The following is a 15,816-nucleotide window of genomic DNA, read 5'->3' on the forward strand; positions in this document are numbered from 1 at the left end:
AGGGGAGGTTTAGGTTGGAAATTAGGAGACATTTCTGCTCAGAAAAAGTAGTCGGGCACTGGGATGGGTTGCCCAGGGAGGTGGTGGAGTCACCGTCCCTGGGGGTGTTTAAGGAAAGGTTGGATGTCGCACTTAGGGACATGGTTTAGTGGGTGACATTGGTGGTAGGGTGTTGGTTGGACCAGATGATCATGAAAGTCTTTTCCAACTTTAATAATTGTATGAATCTATGATTCTTTGCTACATCCAAATCCTTCGTTACTTAAAGACAACCAGCTGGCTGCTTGGCCTAATTTCAGAGTGGGACTTATGAATGAGTATGTTTTATGAGAATACGAAGACGGACTTCCCAATGCCAGGAGCCGAATGTTTAACCTAAGAAAGCAAACAGAACCAACACGCGGCATTTCACTCCATCTGGGCACTACCCGCCCATCCGCAGCAATTTCACTTGGGCCGAAGTTCAACTCCTCCGGAACCCGCCCTGGCGCCCAGGGAGCTGGGGGCAGCGCCACGAAGCGGGCCGGGCCCGGGGCTCCCGCAGGCAGCGGCCTCAGCGCCGGGTCACAGCGACACCCGCCCCCAGCGGCGCTGCCTCACGGGCAGGGCCTGGCCCCGTCGTCCCCACATCCCTCCCGAGGCCCGGCTGTCGCCCCCTTTCAGGCTCCCGGGGCCCCGTTGCCCGTCGGCCGCGCTCCCTTCGCCGCTAGCAGCGCCCCGCCGGCAGCGCGGCGCTTCCCTCTAGCCGGGGCTGCACTGACACCTAGCGGGCCTTCCTCCGCTCCCCTCCGCTCAGCCCGGCCCCTCTCAGCTCCTGCATTCGGTTTTTGACTGTGTAGAAACACTCGTATCAAGTATTATGCAGCAGGCAAAAGAAAATGGCAGTGAAGCGCATGATTTACTGATGTGGCGCTGGCCTAGGTGACAGACGTGCTCACAGCGCGGTCTTCCAGAAGAGCTGCTGCGTAGTTCAGTTCTTACTCGTACTTTAGGAAAGGTAATTCAGGCCGTAGTGCAGTAAAATATCGATGAAATCTGAATGGAGCTTACATGATACCTCAGTGTTTTCAGTTCTTCATTAAGGCCACACTTATGAAACAATTCAGCTGGAAACGGCAACAACCAACAGGGAATAGGATGAAAAATGTTGCTTATGTGCAATAACTTACCATCCCAGTGGTGAGAAGACAGCACGTTAGCTTCACAGCTAACAGAGACACCCATGCAATATTGGAAAAGAATAGGGTGTATTAATGTTTACTTTCAGAAACCGAAAAGTTTAAAATAATTTGTCACCTTAATTCCACCACCTGTAACTCACAAACCACATGTTGGTATCCTGTTCCTTGAGCATGCAGCCAGCAGGGTCCCAGCTTGGCCCAAATTTTCACCTGTCAAGACAGGTTCAAATGCTGGAATACATACACAGAGCCACAGACATCTGCACTTGTGAGACGCTGCCTTCCTCAGTACGAGCAAGGCTATCATGAACCCCTGCATTTCAACAACTTTATCCCCCTTCCCCTGGGTGCCTCTCCTTTTCCAGCCCCTTTGCTGCTGCCTATTCCCGTGAACTAGTGTTAGGCTGCAGGTTTCTAACCCACCTGTACACTTCAGAGATACATGCAGTTGCTACATTCAGAAGGATGGTCTCCCCTAGGACTTGAGATTCACCCCTGTCTACCTATATGATAGCCCAGAAAACTAATCCCTAGGATGACAGCTCGTTTAGCACTCTGGAAAATGTACCCGCCCTGAGCTCCGCTTTAAATAATGACCTGACATTTGTTCTGTAGAGGGAGACAAAGCCCAGCCTGATGAAAACAGTTGGCAGCTGCTTTCATTTGTGCCATTCAGAAGCCAGATGATAATTTGTCCTCGGGGACCCATCACTTCTTGGCAGACAGACCTGTCCAGTGCACTTTGCTGTTACTTTTGCTGTTACCTCCTACCCCTATCATAAGCACCGCACGTGGAGAGTCAATATGCAAGGCAGCCTAAACTAAAGCTGACTGTGAAGTGTTGTAAAGGATTTCATGATGCTGAGAATGGGAAGATTATGTCAAAGATGAGTTCAGTGATGATACCAAGCAGCGGATGTTGGAAAAGACATGTTTGTTAGACCTACATAGAGGGCTAAACTATCTATTGCTCAGAAAGAGAGATTCCACCGTTTCTGAACATAGCTTTATGAAAACATTAACTAAGCAATAAGCAGTGGTCAACAAGGCAAACAGAGCAGTAAGAATTACTAGGCAATCAGACTAAACCAGAACACACGATTCTGGATGAACTGAGTTCACCTTTTGCATGCAATGCACAGCTCTCAGTCCCTTAAATTAGCTGGAGCAGAATTACAAACTGCTCAGACAAGGGTGACCAGGATGATCAGAATACCTTTGTACAGGGAGAGATTAAATAAATGAGGACTTTTGAGTCTGGAAAAAGTGGTTACTAGGGGCTGATAATAATGATGATAAATAAAATCATAAACGGGATCAAGGAAGATAACAGATGCAATTATTCATTATTTCTCACAATACAAAACTAGGTGGCATAAAACATTAATGAGCAGGTTAAATGAAAAAAATCACATGACAAACTATTTTTTACACAGTTTGTAATTGAACTTTAGCATTCACTATCAAAGGACGTTGTGCAGGATAACAATTTAGGATCATGCAAAGATATGTTTATCTTAGACAGTAAAGTTACAAAATGCATCCCAGTGCTGGGAAACAGTACATAGATAGGGCTGTCAACACATTGCCTGCAGGAGAAGAGCAAGGGCAACAACAATGTGAGACAACATATGCGTGTTACCCATGCATGTGGTCCCACAACATCTTCCATCACTGTAGATGCAGAGCCTGTGCTTGGATGTAGTCACCATGAGGGAATGAGATATGTATATTTTTCATACTACTCTTATCTTACCTAATCCTGGCAGTTTTTGTTATTAAGGTCTCCCCAACTCTTGCCACAGTGGGTGCTTTCTCTTTTACCCAGTGACAGAGCTACTCACAGTACCGCTCTGCAGACATGCACACAGAGAATTGGAGGAAAACACGCTAGAGCAGGTTTCCCTCTTTAGGAATAGAAAAGCAAAGTGCTGCGAACATTTCAGCAGTCACTTGCCAAGTTCATTATCTGCTCTTCCACCTAAGCCACAGCTGAATGTATCTAATTATCATCAACATTTCAGCAAGGTCAGGCCATAGTACAAGCAGTTGTGCTCGTCTTACTTCTCCCTTTAGCACATATTTGACCCTGATCTCTCCTGGGGTCTTGGGCTCCGCTGCAGCCACCTCCAGCCTGGGTGGCCAGGGAGGGAAGGGGAGCTGCTGGTCTGCCCCAGGAGCCACAGTGTGATATCGATGCAAGCAGTGCCACCATGCAGAGGTTAAAGGGATAATGCAGGCAAAGCAGTGCTGGGCTCTCCAGTGCATGTTTCTCTGCATGTAGCATGGGCTGCATATGCAATGCAATTTCATGGCCCAGTCGCATCCAGTCAGGACAGCCTTGCAGTCCTGTGAAGCTGTGTGGTTCAGGATGCCCAAGCAGGTCTTCTTGCTTTCACATAAGCATCCAGAGCTCCATCTCCATGCTCACAATGCCCACTGCCCCAGAGCATCGCACACAGGGCAAGGGCTGCTGGGCAGCACCGCGGGGCTGCACATTCCCCTTTCCCCAGAGGAAGGGGGGTGCAGAGCACAGCCCACAGCTGACTCAGTTCCTGCTCCCCTTGCAAAGCTGGGGAAGCTACTTGGCTACTTGAAGCTTTCTGGCCCTGAGTGACTCCTTTCCCTCCCCAACTACGGGCCTCAAATGCAGATCAGCAAGTGCAAGTGTCTCCAAAGGCCATGCAAAGTGTAGGGCAAGAGGGGGAGTGTGGTTTATTGAAATGTATCATTTAAATTTGCATTCTCCTGAATGCAAATTCCTGAATCAGCCTGGTGATGGGTGATAGAAGATGGACCTGAAAACCTGAACTGTAAAACAGGATCAGCACTGTGACAGGGTAGTGTCCGGCATTTACCCTGGCACAGCCAGGAAAGGAAACGGTTTGAAAATACCAGATGCTCTTTGCAACTGGCATTTTGGATATATTTCAGGCAGCAATTTCTCTCTTCCCCATGAAAACAGACACACGTTCGCATTTAACAACTAATTGATTTATTTAACAATACAAATTTCTTTCTACTGCATGGTTTAGCAGAGAGAACTTGAGAAACAAAATTAGCTTCTTTTCTTTTTTTTTTAAAAGTTTAAATGTTTACACAAAAACAACTTTTACTTCAGTAAATATAAAATTTACACACAAAAAAAAACTACATTAAAAAAAGAACAGAATCATGACAAACCAACAAAAAAAAAGAAAAAAGAAAAGGATGGGAATTCAGTGTAAAGGATCCAATTGCAAGGAAGGCAAGATGGGGCAACGCTAACAAGGCATCCCACTTGTACACCTAGGTCTTTGAAGTTGTCAGTACAATACAAAAACAAAATACATTAAAATTAAAATAAAACCTGTATTTTTATACCATAATATTTTATGATATAAATATCTGTAAATTCTGTAGGCAACATAGTTAACATGTGAAATACATAGTTTGCTCCTCACTGGGAAGTCACTGGAGTGGTGTACGAGCACTGCATAACACACCAGTGCACTAGTGGACAGCAGTGAGCAGACTGTAGATATCCAACACGGATGTAATAGCCCCTTGTTTCTTTGCCAATCTGTGCTATTTCTCACATGTTCAATGACAAAATGAGAAACTCTGGTCACCGTCAGCAGTGATTTCCAGCACTTCATCTCCTGGCATTAGTCTGTTACCTGACTTAGGCATATTCACCTGCCAGATCCCCTGTTTCTCATTCCCTTTTGCACTTTAAAACCTGAACTCTAAAGCTATCTTGTAGCTATCAAGAGAGACTGGCTTCTAGGTTGAGATATTTGGGATACGCAGTTCTTCAAGCCACCTTCAGGAATCTGTAGAAATATTTAAAGTAGGGTGGGCAATTCATGGTCAAAGGTTATGTGATACAAAAAACAGGGATCTATATAGTGATGACTAACTTAGATCTAATCTTTATCATTTTTTCTATTGCTTTAATATTTAAACTTAACATTCATTTTTCATATATTAAGTGAGCAGAGCATCTTATTGATGGAAGTGCTACATTATCTCCAAAAACACCAGATAGTAAGGGAGGCAGTGAAGTTTAAAATTAATTGTATTTTTAAAAATCATTTAAAGGGATCAAATCTCTTTTTGTATAATCGATAGCGTGACTGGTAACCTACAAAAGCTTAAATTATAAAACTAGTAGTGACTCTACTGTATGTACTATAAAGCTGTATCTTTGTTACTTACAGATGTTACAAAATTTGCAAGCCAGAAAGTGAAGAGGGGAGAGGGAAAAGTAGTCTAAAAGTTTTACATATTTCATTTTCACTAAGAAAAGTTAATATCCCCCACAACTGTTTTTCTGTTATAACTATCTAATCAAATTTAATTCTACTCCTTTCTTTTCTGGATAGACAAGATAGTGTTTAATCGTGCTTTGGAAGACCATTTTCAATGGACAACTGTAGTTCTCCAGAGCAAGTCCGACTTGCTTTACTTTGACATAAAAGCACCAGACTGTGTGTAACTTGGCCCTGGTCCTGCAAAAAGAGTTTGTAGCAAGACTCGGTTTGTTACAGGAACAGGTCTGGCCTGAAGCAACCAGCTATGTTAGCTTTTGGAGGAAGCATATGCAATGCTCTCATTCCAACTTGAGAAACAGCTGAGCAGTATTAAATTTAAGGAAATTGTATAAATGACATTTGTTCTGTAAAAACAAAACAAAACAAAAACAAACAGGGAAAACTTAAACAATCCACAGGTGCATTAAACATTTAATAGCAAGCCTTTGCTTATGTATATTAATTTAAAGATTATCCACAGGGATCTGTGATACATTGGCCCTGCCTTGTTACTATAATTAAATTTCTTCAAATATTAATTTAAAATAGGAAAACAAAGAAACTACTCCTTGGGGAACATGTTTATTGTGTTTGAGATGATACACTGGGTGCTCTCTGAGCTACAAAGGGAAAAAGGAAATCCTTTCATTACAAACTGACAAAGGTAAAAGTTAAAACAGTTTTCACAACAGCATGTACCACATATTGGAAATAGATCTGGGTTTAATACAAATGACATAATTCCTAGTAATCTACAGCTACCTTTAATAACTTCATACAGATAATGAATTAGGCTAAAATGCACTATAATATTTGGTTGACTTCAGGAACAGTATCCTTAGTACATCACAAAATACATTTTGATATCCCAAAGAAGCAAGACTTGCAAGTAGGCATTTTAAACATAACTAATCTACAGCTACAAATTTCTACTCTTGATAGCATTTACCTTTTTGGGGGGCAGTATCCCAGTCTTCAAAAGGATAAAAGCAGAGTAGAATCAGTATAACATATACACAGAAGTCCGTATTGTAAAGGCTATAAAGATTTGTTGCACACTGTAAAGTTGCCTTCTGCACCTTCACACTGCACAAGTAGTTTGTCGTTTATGTTGCATATCTCTTGGTCCACTGTCTGGCTATCCTGTCATGTTCTGCTCTGTTGGTCAGATACTGAGTAGCTATGCTTCCAACCAAAGGATCAGCTGTAAAGGGCAGGAGAAAATGAATTAGAAAGTATTTCACAGTAAAAAATAAAAAAAATCCCAATAATAAAACCAACCAAAAAAAAAAAAAAGCAAACACAAAACCAACCAACCAACCAAACCCACCATGATTTAAAATACAGAATCTATTCCAAAATACAGTCTTTGTTAGGCCAGAAAATGCTGTGACATGTAGTGGGGCTCCTAGCATACATTTCCAGGAGAAAGCACACAAAGCACAGCGAACAGAAAAATGCTTTAATCAGTTTCAGTTATCTGTGTGTTAGTGTGTCAGATGACAGGCAGACACCTGTGTTCAAATGATACAGCTATTCTTTTCAGCCAAAACCTGACAAAAGGCTTGGTGTGAAGTTTTGTAAGATCACCAGCAATTCAGATACCATTTCGTCAGGTGCGATTTGTCAATGTTTTTAAGCAACTAATGTCTTGAAAATAAAAACCTTCCCAAAAAGTCCTCCATTTTTAAAAAGATTTAATCTGCTAAAGGAGGGTAAACATCTCCTGGACAGACAAACTTGCTGCCAGCTGGTGGTGGCGAAACAACAGACAAGTGCAACAATTTCCTGGTGAGACACAGAAAAAACCAGCTCCTTAACTTCAAAGAAATCAAGATCCTTGTAAGCAGAGCCTACTCTCTGCAGCTGAAAAGCTCCATGCACCTAACTTCAGGATACACCCACCAGCCACCTTCTGCCTGCAGGAAAAATGTCCTGTAAGGGGCAGCATCTCAAGTCTGTCTTAGCATTGTCCCCGTCATGGACAGAATGAGTTGTACCACAACTGCTCTTCCCAGCCAGGCACCCTGCTTCCTTTGGAAGGGCAGCTGGGTGCATGGGGCACTCAGCACGTGCAGGCTGGCATCCTCCCTTCACAGGGCTGGGAGAAGGCTGGAGTACCTTTTGGTGTCAAGACCGTAGGAGACACACTGAGGGGATCCAGTTGTACTGTGTCAAGAATCATCAGACTTCTGTATCAAAGAGGCTAACCTAATTCTCCCTACTCGTTACCAGCCTCCTGCGAATGACCTGTCATCTTGGCACTACCTCTCAGTTCCTGTGCTGACTGAAAGCAATTAGCATTCATAGCACAGTGGCACTGGTCATACAGATGTTCCTGAGAATTTTACAGATGCCAGTGGAGTTCCTCTCCTCCCAACAGTAATAAGGAACTCTCTCTGAAAAAGGTAGTATCTCCCCAAACCTTGTCACCTGCACTTTGGCAAGATTAAACATCTCAATTGCTGTCGTAAGACAAAGGGACTTCCTGTAGTTCCCTTCCAACCTGAATGATTTATGAGTTTGTAATTCAGAGGACTTCGCTTTACTCCTGGATCTACCACTCATTTGCTACAGCCTTTAGTATATAGACCTTCAAAGACACTGACTTATTTTCTCCACCACACATTTGAAATAAATGGGCTTAATGCTATTTACTTTCTGTTGGATCACAGGACTGAGAAGCACCATTAAATGTGGGACTGCATCCAAGCAGAAGTGTTTCAGCCCTGATTTTAAAAATAATAACTTTGATTCAATCTAAATAAGCAAATATACAAAATATATTCCATGGCAAATAGTTCAAATGACTAAGAGTGGATGCCCAGAACTATCAGCTCCTTACCCGGGTTGCAGTCTGTCAAAAGAGAACAAATAGACAGCAGGACCTTTGAAATAGTCAAAGCAGGGCTCCAGTTGTCCTTCAGGATATCCAGACAGATGACTCCCTGACTGTTGATGTTGCAGTGATAAATTCTGGTACGGAAAGTAACCTAGAATTGCAGCACAAGAGACAGAAAAAGTCATTCAGTGTTGCCTAGGAATGCTGCCCCTAGTCCCTGAGGGGCCCTCCCTGAGCTGCAGAGCTTCTGGGGAAGCAGCTCCTCTACGCTCATTTTCTAAAGCAACATTCTGTAATAGAAAAATATTTTTTATTGAAATTAGACTTTGTTTATTGCAGTCATGGCTATTTTTAAGAAACCTACCAAGATCTTCAGTGCACAGACTGCTCTCACACAAGCCCTTTGTCAGGTACCCACAAAAATTAGGACCTACTTTGTAGTACTGGATGCTAGGTTCATGCACACATCACATGTCAAGAACTGTCTGATCACAAACAAAACTTTACTGAAGTTATTGAAGGTGAAGAAGTAGTTAGAACTTGACTGCATATGCAGTATTAGCTTATCTTTTACTTTCTTTCAAAAGCCCAAATATAGACCATGACATTTAAAATTGGAATGCTGTAATATTCATGTCCAAATTAGCAATGAAATCTTTGCCGTACCTTTTCATTACACAGGATATAATACACACCTAAAACAATGCTACCTCTCTAACCGACACCATCCTCATTTTTATATTATTTCAGACTAATATCGGTAAAATATGTATTATTCTGCACAAGTAAAAAGTTTGAAACATTTAAGTGCCTTAACTATATACAGCACAAGATGAAGAAATTTTTTTTTTCACACTTATGAAAGGGGGAAAAATCCATGATAGTTTCTGAAACTACTGAATATTCAAAAATAACCTAACTCTTAAAAAAAAAAAAAAAAAAAAAAGAGGAATTTGTCTAAATCTCTGCATCATTTCATTATAACATTATTAAAGAACACTGATTTTTTTTAAGTTTCAGGCAAGTGTGAAATACATAAGAGGGTGTATTATTCTTTATACTGTATTCCTTTGGGGAATGGAAAAAGATACTGGATTTATAATAACAATGTTACAGACACAAGAGCCACAAGCTGTAGAAATGTTGTGTGACAGAACTCATTTACTGTTTGTGAATGTCAGCAGCGTCCTTTCTGGTGCCCTGGTCAAGATTTGTAATTTGGCATTAAGGGAGGGGAAAAGGGAACATTTAACTTCTTTGACACCTGTTAGTAAATTCTGGTTTCTTAAACAACCATACTAATTCTAAGCAAGGAAATTAAACTTTAATTAAAGTTAATATTGTTTTCATTTTATAAAAAGAACTTTTGCTGAAAAATACTATCAAACATGGCTGGTGATATAACAAGTATAAATATTTTGACAGTCTATAATATAATGGAAGTCATCACAATAATTTACCCAACTCTATGTCACAATATAATACTTTAGCTGTCTAATGTTATTTCTTTTTATCTTTCTGTTATTTTGCTAACACTAATGCATAAGTATATAAAATAGAATCTAGTTTACAGTAGGAAAATGTTTCTTTTACATATACTTTAGTAGCTGGAATGAGATGAAGGAAGCATAAGAAGGTCTTGTGCTGTCTTCTATTAAAATTAGTTTCTTGTATCTTTACTCTTGATCAGAATTATCATGTCATTTATTACTGGGTAATGCTTCGAAATCAGTATTCATTGTGGAATTCAGGAAATAAATTAGACACGTGATTTGCTGAAATTGCAAGCCAAGATTTTGAATTCTTTTGTTTTCAAGTGCCCATAAAAATTTTGATTTTCAGAAGGTGCTGAGTAACCTACTACAAGTTAAATTCTTCTCATATGTTAAAAAAACAACAAACACAATGAAAACCTTACCCTTACCTTTGGTGGCTTGAACGGATAGTCAGATGAAAATGTGATATCCAGGAAAAAAACGCCCCCTTCATATACAGAACCCGGAGGTCCAAGTATAGTTGATCTCCATTCATAAATGTTATCTCCTTTAGGGCCGGCACTGCATAAAAGAAGAGGAAAGGAGAGAGAGAGGATAAAAAAAAAAAAAAAAAAAGAGCGTCAGATCTACCTCTGAGACAGGTATTTTATGGATTTCCTTCTGTATTCATTTTGTTTTGTTTAATGCTACCCACTGGCATATCTTCAACATCTGCCTGATTTTCAACTGATTTCAGGGGGCTCAGTGTTTTAAACAGGCAGTATCTGGGCACTCCGCTGTCCCTGGGCTCTTATGCCTCTGGACATAGAACGGAGAACCCAAGAGCAGCTGGACTGTCAGTCCAAAACACTCCCCCACATCTGTTTCCCCAAGCACGTAGTATGCTCTGAGCTTTTACATGGTATTTTTCCAATGACATGATATCCCTACATGAAAGAAGTTGTGTATCTCAACCACACTCGTCTTTTCCAGGTATCGAATTAATCACAATTTCATACAAAATGTAACCTACATATATATTGATACACATTTATTTCCACTTTTTTCACATGCTACAGAGTGAAATGCAATACCCTTTCCAACTATGGATGGGAAAGGCAGGTTTAAGTACGCTGGAATTGAGCTTCTTATGACACTGTCAATCCAAAAGTTTTCTTCAGGAGATATGTGTATTATGCCTCTGGGCTATCAGCATTTAGGCAACTAGCCAAAAATAGTTTATTTTAAGTACCATACTGAACACATTTCTCACTAGTGAAAGGGTTGTTCTGTAACTAATTAAAACTTTGAAAGGGGGAGACTGTACTTCATGCTATTATAACACAGCAGCCAAAAAAAATCAAAGCAAAATCTCATTTCTGTAAGCAAGTCTCAGTGTAAAAACTAAACGAAGCTCCCACAAGAAAAAGGCCTTGAATCCAAACTGCTGAGAACCAAGCTGACTGCTGCAGACAATAACACGGCTGAGCTCACGGAGGCACTGTGGGTCCATCACACCCAAACACATAAGTCAATAACCCGGCAGGCAGCGTAGAAGATCCTTTCAATTCTCCCTGCCTTACAGCCTCCCAGGCACTACCTACACATTGCAGACACATGGAGAAGTGTCCTTGTCTTTCTCCCTCTCTCCCTCTGTGGTCCAGGGAACAGGCGCTGAGGACTGTCACATGTGATTGTGCATGAAGCAGGGTACTAAGCTGCAGGCAGGGAGTCTGTGTTTCTGGTGCTGCTCAACACACAGAGGAGCTTTCCCAGTGTTAAGGCTCTTCCCATGTCATGTCGTCTCGTGCATTTGTCTGGCTGCAGTCTACAACATGGCGTGTTGGACGCTCATCCTTACTACGTAGCCAAACATGTGGAGACATTCATCAGAGAAAAGGAATATGAGCAGTCTGCACTACGCATCTACTATTCCCCCAACAAAAATTTGGCTACTTTTTCATTAAGATCATATTCAAGAAATAACCAAAAGCTGATTTTGATTAGGAATTGCCTTTCAATTCATAATTTCCCATAATGTTTTTTTTTTTTTTTTCTTGTGTCTGCTTCATGTACTAAATGTCTAAACTGTTGCAGGCCTTTTATTAATAGGGTAAAAATAATCATGGATTTTGGCCGACATCCTATTTAATTAAAAACAAAAAAATAATTTGATGGAACCATAGCTATTTTCCTGTTGCCAAAATGAAAGTAGGTAACAACAATGTGCTGGCCTCCAGAGTACAGCTAAGAAAGAAAGACTAAAAGTGTACTTTCAAAATAAAGCTTGGGTCTAAAACCACAGATCTTATCTTTCTATGTGCAATTCATGCACAAAAGTGGAACAAAAACTGTAGATAGAGTTTAGGAAAGAAGGGAAAACCAGAGGCAAGGAGGTGCACCTTCAATGACATAATGAACCATTTGTACCCTCAGTCACTCCAGAAGGTAATTCCATGTATGCTCTCTAAAAAGCAATTAGTGTATGAACTGAAAATATTGGGGCAATAATGACAATATTTAAAACCCACATAGGCTACTGAAATGTTTTAATTAATTCTTGACATTCATCAAGCTTATAGCTAATTAGTATTATGCTTGGAAACCAAGTTTCTATGGAGCAATTCAATTTCGGCGTTAGATGTCCTAATGACTGTTTTATAGTTTAATACAGAGGTTACTGTTCTTGCCTCGTGTGTCACATACCTTTCTTTCATACACCTCTAACGGCTGGATGCAGTTCAATCAGATTAATGAAATAGCTGAATTAAATTAGTGACATATTTCAGCCCAATGAATCAGTCACAATTAAGTGCAGCTATAGCATCCAGGCCGGTGCCAAACTATCTGGTAATCACTCACCCAGTCAGAACAAGGGCATCTATCAGTTAATAGCCAGAAGCTAAGTGCAATAACTCTCTGCCTGTTACTATCTGCTGTCCTCTTCTGTGCTGTGACTAGTAATACATAAAAGGATCAGGCTATAATGTGAGAAGTGGGATTCTTCTCCTTGTAAGAGGAAGAAAACGCTGTGTTCAACTTGCTACTGAGAAAAGATTGCTGCAATGTCAAAAGTAATACAAGCAGTAACAATAAACACACTCAGATAAAGGAGAAAATTGTTAAATCGAACAATTTCATTACACCTGATTGAGGTTTGTGAAATTTCTATTTAACTGCTGAAGTGGTGTCTCACTTCCAGTAGTATTAAAGATAAACCTGCTTCATTAAGAACCCCCAGCAATTACAGTATTACTGGCATGTGGAGACGAGATTAAAGAGCAGAGATGAGACACCACACTTGGCTTCTACTACTTGTGTATTTCCACTCCGGACCACATTCAGACAGCCACAGACTACTTTGTGTTTTGTATACATACCAAGATAATCTCTTTTGGAAGCAAACACAACAGCACTTGTTTCTCTCGGAACCTCTTTAAGGCTCAGCAAAACAGAGCAGAGCCATTCGGGGCTGCCTCAGCCTCCGCAGCGACTTTCCCCAGGACAGGAGCGTGGGGTTACTCCGACATGGACAAGCACAGAGCAGAGCAGATGGACAGCCCGGGTTCCAGCAATGCCCCCTCACACCCCCAGCACTGCAGCCCCACTGGGACCAGCGCCTTGACTCTCTGCCACTGCAGAGCATTGCTCAGGTGCTGCTGAAAGCCACACAGACAGAACCGCCACTCCTTGGTGCAAGCCCAAGTCGTCCTTTCCCGTGGATGGCAGGTAAAGCCCTGGGCTGAAAGCTGGGAATGAGGAAGCATCACGCTGTTGCTTCACTGATGCTTCACATCCAGAAAAAAGTACTCTCTTCCTTCTGGGGGCACTGAAGAGGCTGGCACAAGAAGTGCTTCTAGCAACTGTATTTGAGCTCTTTATTGCTGGAAATTCTCCTGCTATTTCAGACACTCATTCTCCTATTGCAAGCGTAGGCTTCAAGTATCTCACCTTAAATCTTTACGCTTGAGGTGAGTGACAGCCTAGAAGTCTCTCTCACTGCCACACAGGGCAGAGCACTGTGATGGGGAATACGACATTTTCCTTTCCTGTTTCTTCATCACTGGAAGACCCAGTTCCTTCTGACTCCCCCAGATGAATCAATATTGACAAAGCATCTTCTTCCAGTCTGCCCTTTAAAATATGAAATCCTAATGGAGCAACAGATCTGATGATGACTTAAGTGTTTTGGCTACACAGCACATGTTCAGTTGACTGCTACCAGCCTGCTGTCCTCCTAAATTAGCTACAGAACATCACAAATTCCATAAAGGGACCATCAGTATATTCTCAGCAAAAGAAGCACTCAATTTCTTTCTTTAAATCCAGGCTAAAAAATTATCAAACAAAATAACACAGCAAATTAAATGACAAAATATTCTTTACAAAATTAAGGACTTTCTACTTAATACATAGAAGCTGCATTGATTTATTATTATTTTGTTAAATAAAATAGACAAATTGACAGAATAAAGTTAACCAGCTACATCTGCTTCCTAAGCAAATATTCATTATGTGCTTCACTGAGGGATCTATAACTGATCAAGATAAGACAAAGGATTTATAACAGCACCCCATCCAAGCTAGTCAGCTGAACAGATTTAATTTACAAGTATGACTTCAGAAGGTGAATTTGAGAAGACGTGAGGTTAAACTCTAGGGGCCTATGGGGTCACACCAGGTCCTTTAAACCTAACACTACTGAACCCTGACTCTCAGGTTTCATGAAGACGAAGAATGGCTTTTCCAGCACAGCGCTATGAGCATCCAGACAGATGCAGCAGCATTTACACCAGTAAGGATTCTGTTAGACTCCTGACAGGGTGGTTACAGAAATCAGAATTTAGTATTTATTACAATTCACTAAATCAAAATGCATTAAGGCTGCCCACACGGAACCAGCTGCAGGATGAGAAAGTAGGACAAGAAATTTCCAATCTGCATGATGCTAGTAGCATGCTGCTTTCTGTACTCACTAACTGCGCTTTGACTGTCAACAGTGCTCTTCTAAAACACAGTGCTCCAAATTTGGTGACAGAATGTACCTTTATAGCACTGAGGCTGTGATAATTACAAGGAAAGAGCAAGAAGGAAAATGTAATTTACCTAGATTTGATGTTGATTCCGTATTATGCTTTATTATGAGAAACAGTCTGGGTCTGTAATAGGACATCACTGAAGGGAGCTTCCGGATAGTGAAATTATGAGAAACGTGGTTGGTACCACGGAACAAAAGATCCTGGTCTATGACCATTGGGGGTGCATGGCAGCCACAGCACAGACTGAAGTGGGAGACCCCCAGCATGTGCAAATCCTGATGTATCACAAAGCTCTGGCAGAGGAGTGACTGACTCCTGGATGACTAAATTCCGAATGACTGCGTATTTCTGTGTCTGCCTTTCAAAGGTTCCACCATTACAGATTCCTCAGGCTCCCCAGGTAGACAGCCACTAACAAATTAAGTTGGGTGCATGGAGTGAGAGCTACATGTATGTAAGAAAAAGGAGCCCCTGCTGCAGCCTCACCGATCTCTTATAAGACTCAGCAAAAGTAAAAATTCTTAAGCTCTTCACAGACTGCTCAGCCACAGTGAGTCTGTTGCAGTGGTTTAACTATAAATTATATAATTTATAAGCAATATATAACTTATAAGCAATATAAGTGCAGGCAGTGCTTGCTTACAAACAGAGTAGGATAACTTTTTTGTTTTTTCCTTAATTCACATGAAGGTACTAAGGAAAGGAACAATTACTACACTTGAATATGCTCTGCAACTATGTACTTGAAAAATCCACTTCAAAATTACAAGGAGCATCCAGATACCCCCTAACTCACAGGTTTGCCATCTCCCTCTGGTGACATCTGCTTTTCCCTGACTGTATGTGGCACTCGGCTCCTAACTCAAACCTCCAGGCTTGGTACATGTGAAAACCTTCCTCAAACTCCATGCAGTGAGAAAGGGTTGTCTAGCACTGTATTCGTACACCTGCCATGCTGCTGGTAATTCAGAAAAAAAATTTAAA

The 15,816-nt window shown here is 41.3% G+C and overlaps 1 protein-coding gene across 4 annotated transcripts in view; it reads right to left on the reverse strand.

The window, feature by feature from the left end:
- Positions 1 to 5,891: 5,891 nt before the first annotated feature.
- Positions 5,892 to 15,816, reverse strand: part of UBE2E3 (ubiquitin conjugating enzyme E2 E3) — a 59,430-nt gene continuing 49,505 nt past the window's right edge. For all 4 annotated transcript variants that reach the window (XR_014694284.1, XM_084523577.1, XM_084523576.1 and 1 more), the window contains 3 exons: positions 10,243 to 10,375; positions 8,322 to 8,469; positions 5,892 to 6,680 (listed from right to left, as the gene is read on the reverse strand). Coding sequence is in view for 3 of the 4 variants with exons in the window: in XM_084523577.1 (XP_084379703.1) it covers positions 6,583 to 6,680; positions 8,322 to 8,469; positions 10,243 to 10,375 (379 nt within the window). In the remaining variant the exon portion in view is untranslated. The remainder of the gene's footprint in view (positions 6,681 to 8,321; positions 8,470 to 10,242; positions 10,376 to 15,816) is intronic.

Source organism: Aythya ferina (genome assembly GCF_964211825.1).
Source record: "Aythya ferina genome assembly, chromosome: 6".
NCBI lineage: Eukaryota > Metazoa > Chordata > Aves > Anseriformes > Anatidae > Aythya > Aythya ferina.